The sequence below is a fragment of the Babylonia areolata genome, chromosome 20 (assembly GCF_041734735.1).
Source record: "Babylonia areolata isolate BAREFJ2019XMU chromosome 20, ASM4173473v1, whole genome shotgun sequence".
Taxonomy (NCBI): Eukaryota; Metazoa; Mollusca; class Gastropoda; order Neogastropoda; family Buccinidae; genus Babylonia; species Babylonia areolata.
In genome coordinates, this window is record NC_134895.1 from 30,676,187 (window position 1) to 30,697,252 (window position 21,066).

Consider the following 21,066-nt stretch of genomic DNA (forward strand, 5'->3'; position numbering starts at 1 on the left):
GAAAAGTTTCCAACTCCACAAAATGACACCTTGAAAGAAAACAAAACAAAATACAGCTGGAAATAGCATGCTTATTGTCTGTTATATATGCAGGTCTGTAAAAGAAAATACAATGGCTTAAGTTTATGATAACAAACACTAGTTGTCATGTTACTGTCCCAGCAACGGCATACGTTGGCTTGGTCAAGATAAGAAGTCAATGATGTTCTCAGAGAATGAGCTGCAAAGCTTTTCTTACACCTAGGAGTGTCCCCCTTTCGAGGAGAGAGATGATATTCCCTTCCTCCTGGTTGTAACTGATCTGACAAACAGTCAGTCAACTGATCAGTGACAAAAAGCATGAACAAGTGAAAAACAAGTGAATCCCGTCTATCATCTGTTAAAACCCTAGATTTCTAGAAAATCATGGATGATTGGCTCTTGACATTCCCAGTAGTTGATCACTGTGAGAAGACAGTTCCTTGACAGCCCCCCCCCCCCCCCAGCCGCCCCCCCCCCCCCCTGCCCACACACACACCCCCCCTTACCCCACCCTCTGGCCATCGACCCACTGTCTTTCACCATTCCTCTATCTCTCCTCCCCCTCTTCTCAAATTACATGAAAGTACCACGCCTTCACTGTCAGTCATGGTCATTCACTCAGAAATGATGTCTGATTGGACAGATGGACTGAAGAAAGAGTCAAGATGTTGTTGTCAGTTTTGTCACTGTCATCACCTATGAGTTTAAACGAATCGTAAGACAAGACAGATCCATCTCTCATCGTTATACAAGTGCCCTTCAATAAATGATGCAATAGGAAAGAACTACTGAAGTCACAATAATTATTATCATGTTATGCAGCAATGTCATAACAGGCAAATAGTCCAATTTCATTCTGCAATGTAAAACCCTGCGTGTGTTGAAAGGCAAAATGTCAGGTATGGCTGACGGTCCCCCTGGGGCTGAAACTGAGCTGAGTCAGCAAGATTTTGGAGCTATGATGTTGTATGACTTTTGCCAGGGAAAGAGTTATCACCAATTCTTTTTAAGTTTGTTGGATTGTTTTGGGAAGCAAACACTATCACAGACCACAGTCTTTAGGTGGTACATGCAGTTTCGATGTGGAAGACCTACCCTGACAGATGATGACCATTGTGGCAGACCTGTGACAGTGGTTACTGGCCAAAAGATGGCCAAGGTGAGGTCTACGATCGAAGATGACCCTTAATGAAATCAAGGAGAAGACGAAGATTTCAATGGGAGCATTAGCACCATCCTTCATAAACACCTCTATGTAACTTGTAAGGAAGCGTTATGCCCATCGGGTGCCTCACCACTTGACAAAAAAGCAGAAACAGGGCAGGGTTGAATGATATACCTACATGTTGCGAAAATTTGATGGCGGATAATCAGATTGTGTTTGGGAATGAAACATGGGTGTACCAATATCGCCCCAAAACAAACAACAATCAGCCATTTGGGTCTTTCCAGATGAAAGAACACCTACAAAATTCTGTCGTTCCATGAGTCATTCCAAACAAATGGTTGCATGTTTCTTTGCAAAATCATGTCATGTTGTGACTGTACCCCTCCAGACAGGACACAGTAAACTCTGAGTGGTACTTCACTGTCTCAGTGTCTGCCTCCCAAAGGTGTTTGAAGCATGGTGAGTATGCTGTCCAAGAAGTGGAACAAGAGGGCAACTGCTGCATCACAATGCCCAAGCTCACACAGCTGCTGCAACTCTAGACTTCCTGAAAGAGAATGGTGTACATCTGGTCACTCATCCCCTGTATTCTCCTGACTCAGCCCCTTGTGATTAGTTTTTGTTCCCTGAGTGAAGGGGGAAAAGTTTCAGTGTGCCGAAGATGTTTGAGCCTTCTTTGATGGTCTCATTGTGGTCATACCCCAGGTCACGAGGGTTGGCGTAATGACATCTTGGTTTGAGTGAATGATGAAGCGCATACAAGCTGAGGGAGAGTTCCTTGAAAAAGTGGAGTAAGCAGAACTGAGAAGATATGTAACTTTCCCAGAATTGCTGTAATGCTAGATTTATTGAAGGGCCCTTGTACATAATCATATGCACAGCTTGCAAAGTTGTGTATATCTGCTAACTGGGACCACTATCTTCATGAAGTGCCTTACGCCTTTTTGGCATGTGAGGCAAACCCTCTTTACATATATGCACTCCAACTGAGAAAAAAAGGGGTGTTTATAATCCAGACACATTAAACTGATCATTCAGAGTCTGTTTATGTTCATTGTGCCAAACTCCAATGAAGGAAAAACCAAAATACATGCAGGATGTCAGTGGACGTCTTATATTGTTATAAGCACTGGTTAAGATCAGTGGGAAATGTGCTGGGGCAGGAGGGTCATGGATTTTACTACAGACCAAATACAACGGGGTCTGAGGTTATAAATCTTGAGTCAGGACAATGAAAATGCTTTTCATTCTGCACATTCGGACGATGTAGCGGTGTCATATAAACTGATAAAGCATGTTGACATTTTTGTGTTCTAAAGCTTTCAACATTGGCAGGGCTTTGGACCAAACAGACATGCTTGTTATAAAATAATACAGTGCTCAAAACATATGTTCATATTCTAACTCAATACACTGTGTAGCAGTAAGGGTTGGTGGGTTGTTTTTTTTGTTTTTCTTTTGGCGGACCCATCATCTGCACTGTTTCAGTGGTATTACTCCCATGCCACCAATTTCAAGTCCCCCATACACAGCCACACCCCAATTCATTTGTCACACACCCAGTACCGTCAGTCCATAGGGAACTATCAATGTTAGGTCATCAGGGTGACACACCAGAGGAGACCCTACACTGCTACTGAGTCACTGGTGGTATTCTGTAGTGCCTGTTCTAATAAATGTACTAAGGACACAACCTATTAAGCTGCCTACTGACAACAATAATCACTTAGTTGTGGAGCCAGACTGAGTGAGTGTCTCCCCCACAGTGGAGACTGCCACCATGTCCCTCCAGCAACAGTCCCCCATGAATCTGCTGACACCGGAAGACTTGACAGGACTCACCCCAACATTGAAGGGGGATCAAAACTGAGGTCACCATGAGAGCAAGGCATGAAAGGCCATAGAACTTTGGGCAAGTTTTTGATACTGATGATGGAAGGATGAGGAGGAGGAGAATACTGCAACAGAGGTTCACTTAGGTTTGTGACTTTGTGACAAGGCTATACTCTACCCAGAGTTAACTAGGCATGAGAGATACAGGCACTTGCAGTGTTGGTCAGGAATTTCAGCAACACACCCAAAGATGCATCCATGAAATACATGATACCGACTGTGTGGTCCCTGGGAGCCACTGCAAAGCAAGAAGGTGGGGAGAAATGTGATCAGTACATGGGACTCGGAGTCAGACTGGCAGCATTGTTTTGAAGTTTTTGAATTTGCTGAAGAAGATTATGTGGACAAACTGAGAAAAGAATTACAAGTAGTCGATTCCAAACAGTGTGAAAGCAGAAATTTAGTGTTTTTTGTAGTTTCAACAGAAAGGTACTGACTAATAGAGTTAGGAGGATGGATGAACCACAAATCATAACTTTTAAATATATCAACAGGGGAAGGAGGAAAAGGAAGATGACAGATCAAATGAAGAGGGGGTGGGTGGCAGATGAGGGTGGGGAGAAGGATGAGAGAAGGAAGCAGAGGAGTGAGATCAAAGGGCAAGGAGGACAGACAGATCAAACGGTAAAGGAGAAGAGGAAGACAAATTACAGACCATACAAATGTGGAAGAGGGCCAGATTAAGGGGTAAAGATTGGGAAGAGATGACAGATCAAAGGGTAAGGAAAGAGGGAAACAGATTAAAGGGTAATGAATGAGAAAAGGAAGACAGATCAAAGGATACGGAATGGGAAGAGGAAGACGGATCAAAATCAAAGGGTAAAGAAGGGAAGAGAAAGAAAGATCACAGAAGTAAAGTGGATAAACTAGAGGAGGATAATAAAGCAAAAGCTGAAGAAAAACAAAACAGCTCAATGCATGAAGAAAAGGATGACTGATCATGGGGAAGGAAACAACTGACAAATCAAAGTATGATCAAGAGGATTCATGACAAATCAAAGTATGATTAACATCATTAAGAGAATGACAGATCAAAGGATGAGGATAAAGATCAGTAATCAAATAAAAAGTGAGGAAAAGAATGACAGATCAAAGAATATGGATGACAGATCAAAGGATGAGGAAGACAGATCAAAATGGTAAGGAAGAAGATGAATAGTCAAATATGCAAGGAAAAGGATGACAGATCAAAGGATGAAGATGACTCATCGAAAGGGGGAGGAAGAGGATAAGTAATGAAAAGGTGAGGAAATGAATGACACAGCAAAGAATGGGGTGAAAGACCTAAATGGTGAGAAAACAGATAAAAGGGTGAGAAGGATGGCAGATCAAAAGATGAGGATGACAGATCAAAGGATGAGAAGAGAAAAAAAAACTACTGAAAAAGGCAAGGAAGAGAATGATAAATTAATGGAAGAGAATACAGATCAGAAAAGAAGGAAAAGAAAAAGGGTGACAGATCAAAGAATGAGAATGACAGATCAGATAAAAGAGGGTGACAGATCAAAGAATGAGGATGACAGATCAGATAAAAGAGGGTGACAGATCAGAGAATGAGGATAACAGATCAGAGAATGAGGATGACAGATCAGATAAAAGAGGGTGACAGATCAAAGGATGAGAATGACACTGACAGAACAGATAAAAGGATGAGGTGCCAGATCAAAGGATGAGGATGACAGATCAGATCAAAGGAAGGAGACAGGTCAAAGGATGAGGATGACAGATCAGATAAAAGGAAGGAGACAGGTCAAAGGATGAGAATGACAGATTAGAGAAAAGGATGAGGAAGAGAAAAACAAATCAAAGGATGAGGATCAAGATCAAAGAAAATGATAGGGAAGAGGATGACAGATGGAATGGGGATGGAGGGGCTACGAAATGGAGATGACAGATAAAATGAAAGGGGAAAAAGTGGAAGAGAATGACAGATCAAAAAGGTGGAGGAAGAGGAGGATTATAGATCAGTCACAGAGGAAAATGGTGGGACTGAAGACAACAGATCAAACTCACTAAAGTTTAGGATGGAGTACAGCTCAAAAAGAATTCAGAAAGAAGGAAGGAGAGACAAAACGAAAAGATGGACAGTAGAAAAAATCATGGTAGAGACCAACAACTCTGAAAAGATTGTGATCTTTTCTGTCAATTGATTATGATCTTTTCAGTCATACGATGTACAGATACTAAAGGTAATTACTTCTTTTCTGCATTTAAAAATCAAATTACATTTGCAAAATCAAAATGTTTTCACACACACTGAAATTGAAACTTCCACAGAGAGAGAGAGAGAGAGAGAGAGAGAGAGAGAGAGAGAATTAACATTCAACGAATTTTGAATTTAGATGGAAAATAGAGAAATTTTTAGAGAATACAAGAATTGAAGAAAGGGCTTCTATCTATAGAAGCTGAATAAGATCAAAGTAAACAAGAAAGGCAAGGCCTTCAAGACTCACATGTGATACACACTTAAAGAAATAATAACAAAAACAACAACAACAATAATAATAATAATAACAATAATATAATATCCTAAAACAAAAAACAGTTTGTTGAAATGTGTTCTCTATTGGTTATCATAATTATATCCACTGGGCAGCTTCACATTAAAAAAGAAAAAAGAAAAAAAAAGGCTTCAAAGCAGATTCAAACTATGGATGTTCCCATGGAGAACAAGTTGTTTTATCCACTGTGGTTCATTTGTGATGTTAAAATTTTTTGACAATATTTTTAAACATATTATTTTGCTAAAACAGACAATGGTGATCTAAGTGATAACACTCTTTAAATAATATTATTTTTGGTATATCTTGGGCATTTAAGAATTTCAAGTCCAACGTAAAGGAGGTAAAGGAGACGTTCCCATAAATACACTGCAATATATGTCCATTTTTATAGATCTGCAGAGATCTATGTTCCACAAGTTTGTTTTTTCACTCACTGATAAACTACGACACCATCCGTTCAATGATCCTTTTCTGTTCGTTTCAGTTAACTGAATTTCAATATCCAATTTAAAATATTCTTATGCAGTAAACACTTCAATGATTATTTAAGAAATTCTTTTAATTCGGTAGTAAAGGAGACGCTGCCATCAGTCAGGCATTGCAACGAATTTTGTCAAGATCTGCAAAGAGCAGTCCAGACAAGGCTAGCGGTAACTCAGTGAAATTGTCAATTCAAACTTTCTTTTATGTTCATTCTAGTTAATTCAGTGTCCACAAAAGAATATTCATATGCAGCAAACACGTCAATAATGCAGTTTGTGTCACTGTATGTGTTCTGTCCAGAATCTGTATTTCTTCTAATTGCAAACAAGAAAAACAAGGTCATGGCATTTCCTTACCAGACAATCGGTCAGCTGCAAAGGGGTAACAGAGTTTTCTGATTCCGGAATCAGCATAAATGAAATAAACCATAAATTATTTGGAAATACGGCTAAATTCAGATGTTCAACCTATTCATCCTATTACTGGTATGACTGTGAAGATTTGTTTCCTACTATGTTTAAGCCAAATTTGGTACTGGTAAAGTAATTCCAAAGAAAATGACAAGGTTTACCACGAACACATAGACAACTGAACACCGAGTAATAACATAGACTCACTTTGTTTACACAAGTGAGTCAAAAAGACCGGGAAAGTAAGTTGTAAAATTTTCTGCAGGATGATCTCATAAAAAGACGGGGAGTGGGAGTGAATGGTAAATGAGAAAGGAGAATGAAGGAATGATGACAAGAAAAGGAGAATGAAAGGATAAGCAAGATCAACAGAAAAAGAGATATATATTACACACACACACACACACACACACACACACACACACACACACACATATATATATATATATATATATATCATAAGATTATAGGAATAAAACAAAAACAAGAATACATAATAGTTAATACGCATGATGATTTCTTTTGAGAGAGTTTCATCACACATTACACACACACAAGCATGTGCACACACACTTAAACATGCATGAACTCTCCCTCTCTCTCTCTCTCTCTCACACACACACACACACACAAAATAATAATGACACAAAAAAGGGTGGGCAAATGGGAGAGAACAGAGACAGTGGTAAACAAAAGAAGGAATCAAAATAATAAATCAGACAAAAACAGGACGACTGAACAGATAAAAAGAACAGCAAATAAATCAGAGAACATAAAGATTAACTTTCAAATGTAAATGCAAAGAAACAAGTGAATGTTTGATGAAGCATTGCTTCCCTTTCCTGACCAGTTGCCTAAAAGAAAACATTACAGGTTAATTTAAGCTGGAATTTTGTCAAGCACATTCTTTCTCTCTCTCTCTCTCTCTCCCCCCTTTACATACAAACACAGGCCAGATTACTTTGATGTTTACCCGGTATATGTCTAAACTATTTACCATCCTGCCAAGTTTGGCTTCTCTACCATTTGCAGTGGCTGAGAAATTGCCAATGTAAAATTTTATCACACTCCCAACAAAAACAAACATTTACTGAAACACTCTATCAATAACACACACAAGCACTGTACAAACAGTAGCAAAGACAAGCAGGATAGGTGAGTACACAGACTCAAAGTTTACGTTTAATTACAATGAAGTCAAAAGCGACTTTTGTCTAGGTTTCAATAGATTTCTCCTAAGTCCTATATGGGGTTTCTGACTGCCACAGATGGTTACTGCCTTTAATGACATACAAGATAGACAAAGCCTTTTAAACTTAGGTATGATGTCTACTTAAAGCACCAAAAGAACAAAGGAATTTTTCATAAGGACACTGCAATGCTTATACTTCAATAGGGCATTTTCAGTAATGCTGTTACCCTCAGCTTTAACTCTCTGGCATTTTATCCAACCGCAACCCACCAGCTGGAAATCCCTGCCATTTATTTATAACAACTGCAGCCCGCCATCGACTTGGTGACACTAATATTTTGTGCCAAACGTACATGTATATTCAATTGGATTACCATGATGGAGCGGTGGAGAACACATTCCGATAGTACCATGCTCATTACTTCTAACCAACAAATGTATACTGCGCATGCTTGAGGGTAGTTGTAGACTAATAACAAGATCAGCTGCTGTCACTACGATTTTATTTCCTGTTGTTGACAGTAACAGAGACAACAGCATTTCACATTCAAATATGACCGTACTTATTATAATATTTGTCAATATGATTATGTCTGACCAACAAATGTATACCATACTGTGCATGCTTGAGTGTGGTTGTAGACTAACAGCATGATGTCACTATAATTTTTACTTTATCTAGCGACAATAGATGGGACAGCATTTTTGGGAACAGAGTGAAGCAATTCCTTGGCACTGCATGAACTTGATTTTGAACCAAATACACTTTTAAATTTAAAAGTGAGTACATTTTTGAATAGTTGGAAGAGTTTCTCAGTAACATAAGCAAATGCTAGAGGGATAACTGCTAACCTTACTTTGAAAAGGGCTTATATTCTGGCCACAACCATGAACAAATCACTGTATCAAGTTTGATCAACAAAAGAGGATGAAAAATCCAATTTTTATTACTGCTTGAACTACATTTCTTCCCAATATATGTCATGCTTTTAACTGTGAAAACTGGACGCAAGATGCCACACCTAATCTCTCTAGTCTTCCTTTCAACAACTTGAATAAATCATGTTATGTTCTTGACATGGACTTCAAGTTTCAATTGCAATCACACTGTCAACATGGTCAGTGAGTCACAACACAAAGTTTCATGAAGAAAATTGGATGCAAGACCTGAGCTCTGAGAAGTTTTTTCCATTTCACCAGCTGATGAACTTCACCACCACACATTCACACAGACTCTTAACTCCCTTTTCTAGCCCATTTTTAACTCGCATATCAAAATGAACCTATCCATCCACCCAGTTTCACTTCTCAGTGTGTGTCTTTAACTCATGATAGTAACTTGTGTGCATGTCATTATCAACATGTGACTGTCCTAATCAATGGAGTTTACTCATAGTCATATGCAGTACCTATCATACTAGACTCGTTAAGGAGAGCACCTCAATGATATGTAAGGTATATGTTATAATTTATACATAATGGTGTTTGGATTAGAAATTATGTTGATCTCTTGCACTGTCAGGAACAGGTAATTAAAACCTTGCACGCGCTTTTCAAATTCAGCCACACTGTCTTCTTTTTCAACAGGCTGAGTAAATGGTTTAACTATTTCAAATTAAATGGATCACATGTATAAATGAATAAATGATCAACGAAAGAAGTAATGACTCAATAAATGAATAATATTTTCTGATCTCAAATCTTCAGATCTCTCAATATCAGAGAACTATTTTTGAAACTGCATATGAACATTTCACACTTTCTGTAAATGTGCATATGCAGACAATCTCTTCTCTCTCTCTCTTCTAAACATAAACAAATAAAACATGTAGACAAGATTAATGGTTTCACAATCTGTGCATGTTGTTTGTGTATAGTATTTTGCTGTGCATGCTTGTGTCAAGTAAGACAGTGTGCCTGCAGACATGCCTGAGCATAAATGCACATGTTCTCGCATGCATGTGCATGTATTTCAGTCGGTGTATACATCTGCACGTGTATCCTAATGTACATTTTTTTTTGCCTGCATGAATATGTGAATATGTGACACAGCACAGATCAAGAGAGCCAGCCAGCAAGGCACATACTTGTGATTTTATATGATGTGCATAGATGCATAGGCATGTATACACTCAATGTTTTTAAAACATTCTGGTACAAATGCATGTTTATGTGTGAGCATGTGATGAACATAAAAGTATGTGCGCATTCTGAACATGTTCATCACATGCTCACACATGAACATATATGTGCATCTGTACCAGAATTTTCATATAAAATCACAAGAATGTGCCTTGCTGGCTGGCTGTCTTGATCTGTGCTGTCATATATTCGTATCCAAATATACATATTTGGCAGAAAGTTGATAGTGAAAAAAACAAGCATCTTGTTTTTCTCTTGTTCTTTTTCTTTTATCAGGCAGCTTCACTCTTTCACAGAATCCATTTGTTTTCAATTCCTTTAGCCCACCTTATTCTCAAGCAAGCTGTTCACCACCTTAAGGCTTGAACAGGTAGGGGACACCCATCTTACTAGCCAGTTGATTACATCACACCACTTCCCTAAGAAAACTTCAAAGGAAAGACTGAAGGGTGTCAAAGCGCATCAAGATGAGTGGAGAGAAAGAAGTACCACATACCCTTTTGTCCATGTTGCTTGGATCACCCACACGGCAGCAGTCAGCTTACACCAACAGATCTCGTGTTCAGTCCTCGGTAAGGGGATCTTTACAGATCACAAGCCTACAGACTTGGTCTTTGTTTTGTTTTGTTTTTGTTTAGAGGGGAGTTGTGACAGATTTGAGGATGTGTGAATCGGCTGGGTTCTTTCTACCTTTGTTTTCAGTCCGAATGAGATTGGATGAGCTGCGGTCTAAACAAGTCCTTGGGGGGGCAGAACAAACACAGGTCAGAGCTTAAGTCCTCGGGCGGGAGATATACAACTGAGACACATTCTCACTGAGGCATCAAACACCTTCAGCTGGTCCTTTTTAATGGGTGCTGACCTCAAGCTAGTCCAATCAGAGGGCACTGGGTACCCATAAGCTTGTCCGAATGTGAAGGTAACACACCCTGATACAGTTCACAGAGAAAGGTTTAGCATACCCACAGATGACACGCAAGAGAGCAAAGGTGAGATAAAATGGGAAAAAAGTTCAGGAATGCGCACAACACTTAACATGTACCGTCCGGACGCCTTCTACCCCCAATCCACTTACCCCTGGAAAATGAGGAGCATGAATGAAAGTTCTTGAGAAAAGAGTGGTTGACACAGCACTATATTCCCCATGCTGTGGCTGAAGAAACTGAGTATCATGTAGATGTGAATGTCCGACTCTGTGATTTGGTACTGTCCACGAGGCATGAATGCTACATCAAAGTTCTTGCTTTTCCTCATCACTTTCACTTACTTGGTCTTTAGGCTGAACAGAAAATGTCTATGGCTGACTGTCCTGATTTCTTCCTTCATTTTTTTAATTTTTTATATGAATGCTACAGATTAAGTTATGTTTGCTTTTCGCACATCTTAGCACAGCAGCCACTGGATATGTGCAGCGAGCATTTAAACAGGAAATCTGTTCACACTTCAATGCCTCTGCAATCAAGTCAGCTTCGTAGCCTGCTAGCTGTAAGCTCACAGCTTCCATGTTCAAAGCTGGAAACTTGTTACCCACCCAACAAGTGGGTTAACCTGCCAACAGACTTAAAAAACATAAGTCTGGTTGAGAAATATTACATCAAAGAAAGAATGAAGACTTCTCTCTATTCCATTTCCTTCCCTGGTTTCATTTTGTTTAATAACACAACTGAGCTGCAATTTTGATTTCTTCCCCCACATTTCCCTTTTTGCCGGCCCACCAGCACCCAATTAACCCCAGTTTGCATCATTTACTTTCAATCTCTTCCCTTCACTTACAGGCCTGCCTGAACGGCACTTTCCCCTCTTCCTCCACACCGGTGGAGCACAATCCCCACACAAAACAGAAAGCAGACTTCAAGAAGTGACGAGTGAGCGGACACATTTCTCACAGCAGAACACATCACGTCACTCCACGGCTGCGGCAGCAGCAGACCGAGCAGCAGTGTGATGTCAAGGATGCTGGTGGCAGAGCTAACCTTGGGCCAAAGTCAGGACGTCTCATGAAACTGCCCCGCTCTGCTCCTCCTGGCCGTTGTTTAGCCAGGGCACGTTCAGCATTCCGGGCATGAGCTTTCCGAGCCTTGCGTACGATGGCGTTGATATCGACACTTTCATCAATAGGGAACAGCTTGCACAGGGCTTCTCCACACCGAGGGTCAATCTCCTACATCAGGTCCACCAACATGAAAAAAAATAGATTGTTACCCAGATGAATTCATTACAAGTACATGCTCATCAAGATATCCATACTCACACAGAATCTCTCTCTCCCTCTCTCACACACACACACTCATCATGAACCAAATGGATTCTTCCTTGTTCACTGACCTAAAAAAAAATTATAAAAAAAAAAAAAGTACATGCATACAACTAAGGACACACACACACACACACACACACACACACACAAAGAGATAAAGAAGCCAGTAAAAGCGATGCAGTATTCAATTTCATGAATTAGAAATAAATAAATAAAATAAATTCCCACATTCACAAGTTTCTGCAAGTGATACTGTATGCGTACAACACTTTTTACCCCACCATTTAGCAGCAACCATAGTCTGCAGATTGTTACATGCTGGGTGTGTTCATGTTCCCATTACTCATCAAAAACTGACATGAACTATGTTATCTTTAACATGCATGTTTCATCTTCTGCATGCATGAATACACAAGGAAATCCCCTTGACTGCTGCCAACAAGTATGCTCATCAGTGAAAACTCTCCTGCAAAAAAACAAAAATAAATAAAAAAGTTGCAGGTCAGGATATCAGTAAGCATTCTTTATTTGAACTTCTCTTGGAACTGTATTATCTTCATTTAACATAATCAAGCCACTTGAAAGTACAAAAAAAAAGTCATTGCTGGGCTTTAGATTCATGCCAAACTGATTCTATTTCATTAACCCCTAGGCTGCCTGCATGACGAGATAACTCGTCATGGCAAGCATGTATGCTTCGCTGCCTGCATGACGAGATAACTCGTCATCGAAATATTCTGACTTTTCCCGGGTTTGCATTCACTTCCTTGGCAAAAATAGTGGTAGCTTTAGCCTGGGGAATCTCTCTAGATTCTATTCATAGCTAGAAACCCCATCTACGTCATGAAGCAGTCCTTTATTTGAACGTTTTGGTTGGGTCACTGTCCAAGTGTTTGCCTGACTTCTCTCCTCGCTCGCTCAACAAAATGTCGGACTGACGTCGTGCTCAAGACATGCGATCGTGATGAACTAAATCAAAAATGATTTCTTTCTTTAGCTGATGCTCAGAAAGAACTGAAGCGTAAATTCGAAGGAGAAGATAGAGACGAACATTTATAGGACGATCTGATAGAAAATAAAGGGAGCAATCAAGAGAGTGGCCAAGATGCAACTGTCAGTGAGTGATGTCAGCTGTACAGCTGTTAGCAGACGACAGATGACCGAATTAGCAGCAGAGCGATATTCTTGGCACGCAGCCAACGCGGTCTGATGAGAACTGAATCAAGTGACCGTGTGAGAGGGGTGAGGAGGAGGGGGGTGGAGACTGAGGGGGCGTGGCCTCACATCCATCTTATCACTTGGAGAAGTCACAATGAATTGTGTATCTATCTCTTAAAAAAAAAAAAAAATATTGTGGTTGTTCTAGTATGATTTTGTGTTTGCAGATATCCATTTGTCCAGAAAATATGATGTTTTTGTGCAAATTACCTGACTAATGTTTGTAATGAACAAGTTGAAAATGTGACAAAAAACAAAACACTGATTTCAAAACAACAGCATGTCACTTAAAATATATAAAATGGGAAAATAGCATGTGTTTTGTATTCTTTATTCATTTACCTTTCAGAAAATATATACTTTTATGGGTCTTTCTCCAATAACAAAGAGCACAGAATTTTTGGAAAATTTATATCCGTTTTTTGTGAAAAAACCCTGGCAAATAGATTTCACTTAAATCTTATTCTCCTGGCAGCGAAAGGGTTAAGATACAACAGTCAAGGAGTAAAAAATTAGCAGGCCTGCATGTGCATTAACCTGGAAGGCTGGAAAAATCTCCACCCTCCTTGGGAACATTCTCACCTGTCCATCTCTTCCAATTTTGACAGGCTTGTTGTTATTCCAGGGATTATGCAGATGATTGGTTTTTGTAAAAGCCAGCTCACGTCTGTCAAAAGTAATGACAATAATAATATAAATACTGTTCATAAACACAATGTAGACATGTTCATATCTGTTCACAAAACAAACACTAATCATAAGAATATCAACTGTTAATGAATTAAACACATTACAACCAAGTGTCATTTTAAAAACAATCATTTTTGTTAAACTAATAATTTTCTTAGTGTTCATATCAAACTATTGCACATGAAATCAAAAAGACAAAAATTATTAAACATACAAAACATGTTCACACATGACAGAAAGCATGCATAACTAACACCAGTTGCTTTCATGTAACCAAAGAATGTGTGTGCTTTCAATAACACAACTCTGAAATATAGCATTAAAAAAAAAAAAAGAAGAAGAAAAAGAAGTTGACATATGTACTGAATCTATTCGTAAGACTTCAATTTCATTCTCATCCCCAAAAACACAGAGATTGTAAGTACCTTACAATGCCTGCCTCTCAAGCCACTGCTGACAAGAAAGCCCACACTTCACCAATTGACCATTACCTGCCAATCCAGTCCAGTTTAAATACTCCACTGAGGGCTCGAGAGGTCATCCCTTGGGGCAGAACCCAGCGAATGGGTGGGTGATCTTTTGTTGATTCTGCAGCCAATCTTGCATATCCTGGAAACAAATCCAAACAGAAATCTAATGTGCCTTCTTGCCTGCTAACCCTCAAAATATCTTTCTCAAGCACATAACCACTACAGGAAGAAAAGATGGACTCACAGAATATGGAAAAATATTGGTAGTTTTCTTCCATTTGCTTTTCTTCAACTTTTTCATTCTTGTGAACTGATAATTCTTTAAAAATAAAAATAAAATAAAAAGAAGAACAGAAAATTGACATTTCAGTCTGACAATCTTCACGCACGCACACACACACACAAACTAACAAATATAAACATGCATACTATAGACAGAGAAAACATCAAATTTCAAACCTTGAAACTTTCCACTCTCCTTCACTGAGAAGATGAGGATGACATTGTCACATTCCTGTCGAAAAAACATCACCAGATATGCAATCAAAACATTTCAGTTTTCTTAAAATTGTTATATTCTAATATAAGATATCGCATTTAAAAGTTTAAGAAGGAAATTCCAGGAACAAGTGAAAAGACATTACAACAACAAAAAAAAAAGAAAAAAAAAAGAGGACACTGACAAGTAATGTCCCCCAAACCCCACCTCAGCTTTTAATGGGTTCACGCATTATCTCCCCTGGTTAACATGGGCTGGTTTGAGATATTCTTCTGACATTTGTCACTAAAATCTCTCTCAGACATAATTAAAAAAAAAAGTTACATGCCCTTTAGATATTACAATTACAGAATATGCCAGGGGGGCAAAGGGAAGTTTACCTACTTCTGGGAGGTTATCGGCCGTAGCTACTTTCTTTTTCTCCGCATAGGCGGATAGTAGTTTGCACAGGACAGGAATGTCAGACCCCTGCTGGAGTCTGCACTAGTGGGTCACGGTTAAGTATGTGTAATTAAAATTGCAATCACAGAATATTCAGTAAAAACAAAGCATGCACTCTAAAAAAAATTCTTTTTTATCTGCACCTGTTTAGTGGCATTACTCCAATGCCGCTCATTCCACGTCCCCAGTACACAGCCACACTCTCTGACTACGCTGTATAAAAAGGTACTTCTGAAAAAACAAGCTGCTTTTTTTTTCTTTTCTTTTTTCTTTTTGCTACACTCTCACCTTGAAAGCCTGATTGAGTCTGGCCTCATTCTGTGGTGGGGTGGACCACACCCCTTTGGCTCTAGCAAGTGCCACATTCTCATGATTGTTGCTTTTGATCAGAAAGAATCGTGCACCACGGAACAGGTATTTCAGTTTGGACAGATGATTTTCTGCAACTGATTCAGCAGTGACATGTTGACATGTGTTATGTTTGGCAAAATTGTCAAGTTACACTATGGGTGAACAACTGTAAGTATATCTTTTGAAAATCAGATTGCACTTGCTTTTAAATGAAACTAAGATTCTTATTCTCAATGAATCAAATAAATTCATTAATTTCATTCATTAATTCATACAATACAAAGTACAATTAGAAAATAATAATGAGTACAACTCTCCCATGTTTACATTTTATCATGTAAAAAAAGGAAATCTTTTATATATGTCAATATAAAAAAAAGGAAAAAGATGCCACACTGACATAACATATAGATGTAAAATTAAAACAAGCTTCAGTCAAAAGTATAGTTTTAATTTCAACCTCCCACCATGAAGAGAGGAAACGCACAATCAGAAGCTGTTTGATTAAGGAAGCTGAATGCAAAAGTGACAAGAACCACAGAAGAGCAGATGATTGTGAACCTACTGAGTGCCTTCTCATCCTTGTCTGGTCCTTCACTGTTCCTGTCCCATTCAATGGGGGAGATTTCACGTCCCTCCCTGCATTTCTTCCCTTTCTCAGGCTCTGCTTCCTCTTCAGCATCTGAACCCACTAACAGAAAGAAAGAAAAAGAAAAAGAAGTTCACAAGGAACCTTTCAGTGAAACAGACATATGCCACAGTCACATCTGTAACTGACAAAATGTATGCATCAAAACAGCCACACAACAGACAGTACTGATTCAGTTTTAGTTCTCAATGTGTGCAACACTGTAGGCAGACTATCCCATATGAGCTTTCTAATGTCCCTCAATCCCCTGGTGGATGTGGACTTCAAATGAAAACAAAATAACACAGATTGATGTATCAAGGAACAACTGACCTTTAAATTCATGATGGAACAGGAAAGAAAAGTTGAAATATGCAAATCCTCACCACAGCTCTAACACATATTTCCATACGCTAATAACTTCCAGCCAATAAGGAACAACTCTTCAATTACTTAAATCTGACCCTGTGTCTTTTCGCCTGTGTATGCACACTATCTGTGCCTGAAAAGTAAGTTCTAACCACCACTTGGGGCCACCCCTCACAACAACCATCTGACAACATACTAAAAACATCACAACAAACAAACAAAATCACTCTGATTAGCAACATTTACATGCTTCAGTCTTACCACTTTTCGGTTCAATATTGCTTATATTCACCAATGTGCTGAACTGTAAACAAATTGTGTATGACGCTGAATTTAATGTGGACATGACTGCGAATCACACTTGGGTCATGAAAAAGAGCTGCTGAGCATCATCTGATTTATGGATAAATTTAATTTGATGTGAAAAAAGATTAATCAAAAGAATGAACTGAACACCTAAAAGAAAACCAGATATCATGTTGAAAATGCTAAGCAAGCTGGTGGCAAGAACTGAAAGCAGAGCAAACCGACAGTATTCTGATCAAACAAGTCAACCTACTGGGACTTGACAACAGTGCATGAATGGCAGAAATTGTACCAGCTGATGGAAAAGCAGATAACAAAGCAGAAGAACATAGTGGCAGAACCAGGTTGACAAGCAGATGAAAATAACTCAGATTCTTATCTACTTTCTGTACAAATCAAAATGGATGACTTTCGCTTTTCAGGATTTTCAGCAGATGCAGCTTATGGATTATGTGCACCTTGTACATGTTAATTTTTTTTTTTTTTCAAATTTAGAGGGTGCACCGTATGTTCTATATTGTCTAATAGGCCAGAATTGAGAATCAGCCAAAAGGCAGGAAACATGAGACCTAAATCTCTTCAACTGTCAACTAATAAAACTGAAAAATGACTCAGGATGTCACTAATACATTTGATTTATGTTAATCATGTGGCAAGATTTTACATTCTGGTTTTATAAACAGACATCAAGTGGTATGAATGAAGTGTTTACAAACTGATTCAAAACACAGAGCCACAAAAACAACAAACAGCCGCAGCATTTGTCAGTTTCCTTTTCCCAAAGAGAAAGTAACTGAGAGGACAAAGAATTCTAAAATCACAAAATATGATTTCATTTTCAAGACTAAAAGCAAGCCAGTTACTCTGACCATTGAAAACATAACAAGAAAAACAAATAAGCAGATACATACATATAAATTATGCTGTAGTAAAGTAATGCAATGATGTGACTGCCATATTTTTTTCAAAACTGCTGTATATATCCAAGCTCGGGTTGCACACAAACCTGCATTAGATTCAGTAAACTCAGACACAGCACTGCCCGCCTCGCTCTGTGTTTCAAGGGTTATCTCTTCCGCATGGAGTGTGTCCCCTCTGGTCACTTCATCTTCCTCAGCACTCAAGCTGAGGTTTACCTCTTCCTCCTCTTCCTCTTCGTATTCTTCCTCCTCTTCTGTCACATTTTTCACAGGTCAAGCACACACCAATAGCACAACACAAACATAAAGTGATAAACAAGATTAAAGCGACCACAGTGAAAGTCTAAGCAGCAAAGACATAGAATTACATATCAGCACAGGATTTTTTTTTTTTTTTTTTTTTAAGGAAAAGTTGGTCTTACACAAAGAAATGAAAAGCGAGAAACAAAATAAAATAAAATAAAAAGGCAAGACATTTCATCAATACATCACAACTGAAAAAACATCATAATATGATAAGATATTTAGATATGTATAAGGGCTTCACTGTATGCTTTTAAGCACAACGCTGATAACCCTCATTTGTATAAGAAATTAAATCAATGAGTGATATCATCTCTTACATGAAGTACCAGGTAGGTAGATGGGTAGGTAGATAGGTATTGTATGTATGCATGTACACACACACACACACACACATATATACTATATATATAGAGAGAGAGAGAGAGAAAGAGATACATGTGTGTGTGCGTGTGTGCATGTGAAGAAAAGTCTCCTGTGTCAACACTAATTAAAATATAAGTAAGAGCTCCTGAAAGGGTGCACCTTCTGATCATAATTAAAACAGTAAGTTTGGTTTTTTTTTAAACAAGGAAACATGACTTTAAATTGTCTGTCACATTCATGAAACATTGTAAGCCTCTGGCAGTAAATGTCACAATGATTGTTTAAACACCTGACAGGCCTTCAGTCTGTCATGTTCATGTTTAAGCAGTGTCAGCTTAAGTAAATGCCATCTGCTGTTGTTGTAAATAAACAAAAAACTAATTTCAGCAATACCTCAGAAAAAAAACCCACTCAAAGTCTGCAACCATATTAACTTTCACTGCTACTGTGCTAGCTAATATGTATGAAAGGAAGAAAGAAAGACTCTTAGCCTTAACTCTCTCCATACGAACGGTGAAAGAGTCGACGTTAACAGCGTTTCACCCCAGTTACCATCATGAAAATATTGCAAGCAGAAGGCTCTTTTTCTGAAGAGGTGAATGTTGACAAAGATACCACAATTCTGACGACGGAAGCTGAAGGTTGGGTCATTCAGACACCCACTGGACATCCGAGGGGTCTGTGTAGAGGAGAAGAGAGGACTGGCCGTACTGAGTGAGTTAACCCCCAAACTAATGTGTATCTATTCAAGCTGCTATACATCTTTATAGAATATATATATATATATATATATATATATATATATATATATATCATATCTGTTAAGAAAAATATCCTTCATTTCCATTTGGAATTTATTTGGAAATGAAGAAATAAAACATGATAGTGAAAATGCAACACAAACTATTGAACAAAAAGGACAATTATGATAAAGCAGAAAAGAAATGCCTTTTACAGCCACACCCAATATGAGCACTAATTCAATCACCACTGTACAGATTTTATAAAAGTAAATCCTCAGTTTTTTCTCCTCATTGAATCAAGTATCATACCTTCTCCATCTTCCTCCTCTTCTTCAAGTTCTTCCACCAGTTCGGGTTCAGGTTCAGGTTTGGGTCGGCTTTTTGTTGGCTTTGCACTTGCCTTTCTAGCAGATGTGGAAGATTTGGAAGCTGCAGATAAATCAGAACTCACCAGTAAATGATAAAGATTACAAGCTCAGCTCTAAGACAGCTCAGGTGTTAAAAAAAACAAAAAAAAAACCCAATAACAACAACAAAACCAAAACATAATACCCACAATAGTTATGGGTATCTCAACCATCTTTCTAATCTATACAGTGGCGTAACAGGTGAACATGAATGAAATGTCAAGGCACATTTCAAATTCCTTTCAAGTGATCCTGAAACCTTTTATCTCTACCAAGATCACATGGAAAGGTAATATCAGTAGATACATATTTGTGAGATGTTCTCATGCAGATGTCAGTTTCAACGCAGTCATCAAAACTGACTTATCATAGGTACTTCAAACTGATTTTTCAAATTTCAGATACACATAAACTGTTAACATCACTGTATAGACCTTTTTATCCCGAATCCACTGGCGTAAATTTTATCAATATATGTTAAACGATTCCGGAGATGTGAATTTTTAAACATTTTATTTTGGGGCGAAAATTTGTGCCAAATGAAAATGAAATAAGGATTTTGAAGGCTCATTACACTTGATTCATATTATGAAGATTACCAGATTTGATGTTACACTGTTCCCTATAGCATAAGTAATAAGCCTGATTTTTTCTGGTTCAGAAATGAACATATAATGGCTGGCTCATATGGTTGAAATCAGAAAGTCTTTAATTTCTAACTTTCGCACATGTTACAATCATAAACGTCATTTCAGATAATTTGACAGCATTTTTAAAACTTGGTATCTCAGCTTCCATTTAAGCTATAGAAGTGGTTTTGGTGTCATTGGAATCAGAAAAAAAAAAGCGATCTACTGTTTGATTTAGCAATCTACATGCATTTCTCTGATAATAAAATGTTGAACAATTTTTAGCACTTTTTTTTAAGTTACGCTTCAACCCTAAACAATCATAACAGCAAAGAAGGTTTTGAAAACTTTTGCAAAATGCTGTAGATTAAGTAAACCTTTTTTGTGTGTAAAGTGTTAACAATATGAAATGTTAATACTGGCATTAATGTTCTGATTAAGAACTAGATAGTAACTTTTTAGTTTTCAGTGTCTTCTTCCTTTGCACATCGCAATATCATGTCAACTTGCAAAAACAAAAAAAAATGTTGTGGCCTCAAATTCCTGTTTGGAGGTGTTGAGCTTGCTGTGCAGGAGGGTTATTGTTGGTCCCAGGGTGGCTCTGAGTCCCTCGAGAAGGAAGGGGGCTGGTCTGCAGGACATGGGCAAGGGTCTGG

At 38.4% G+C, this 21,066-nt stretch overlaps 1 protein-coding gene across 3 annotated transcripts in view; it reads right to left on the reverse strand.

Annotated features, from left to right (window-relative positions):
- The window catches only part of LOC143295398 (YTH domain-containing protein 1-like), a 58,207-nt gene that overhangs the window by 23,318 nt on the left and 13,823 nt on the right, over positions 1 to 21,066 (reverse strand). For 2 of the 3 annotated variants that reach the window (XM_076607072.1, XM_076607070.1), the window contains 8 exons: positions 19,684 to 19,803; positions 18,049 to 18,216; positions 16,305 to 16,430; positions 15,677 to 15,834; positions 14,908 to 14,962; positions 14,470 to 14,587; positions 13,871 to 13,955; positions 11,787 to 11,974 (listed from right to left, as the gene is read on the reverse strand). In XM_076607072.1, coding sequence (XP_076463187.1) covers positions 11,787 to 11,974; positions 13,871 to 13,955; positions 14,470 to 14,587; positions 14,908 to 14,962; positions 15,677 to 15,834; positions 16,305 to 16,430; positions 18,049 to 18,216; positions 19,684 to 19,803 — 1,018 coding nt within the window. The remainder of the gene's footprint in view (positions 1 to 11,786; positions 11,975 to 13,870; positions 13,956 to 14,469; positions 14,588 to 14,907; positions 14,963 to 15,676; positions 15,835 to 16,304; positions 16,431 to 18,048; positions 18,217 to 19,683; positions 19,804 to 21,066) is intronic. The other variant, XM_076607071.1, reaches the window with a different exon arrangement.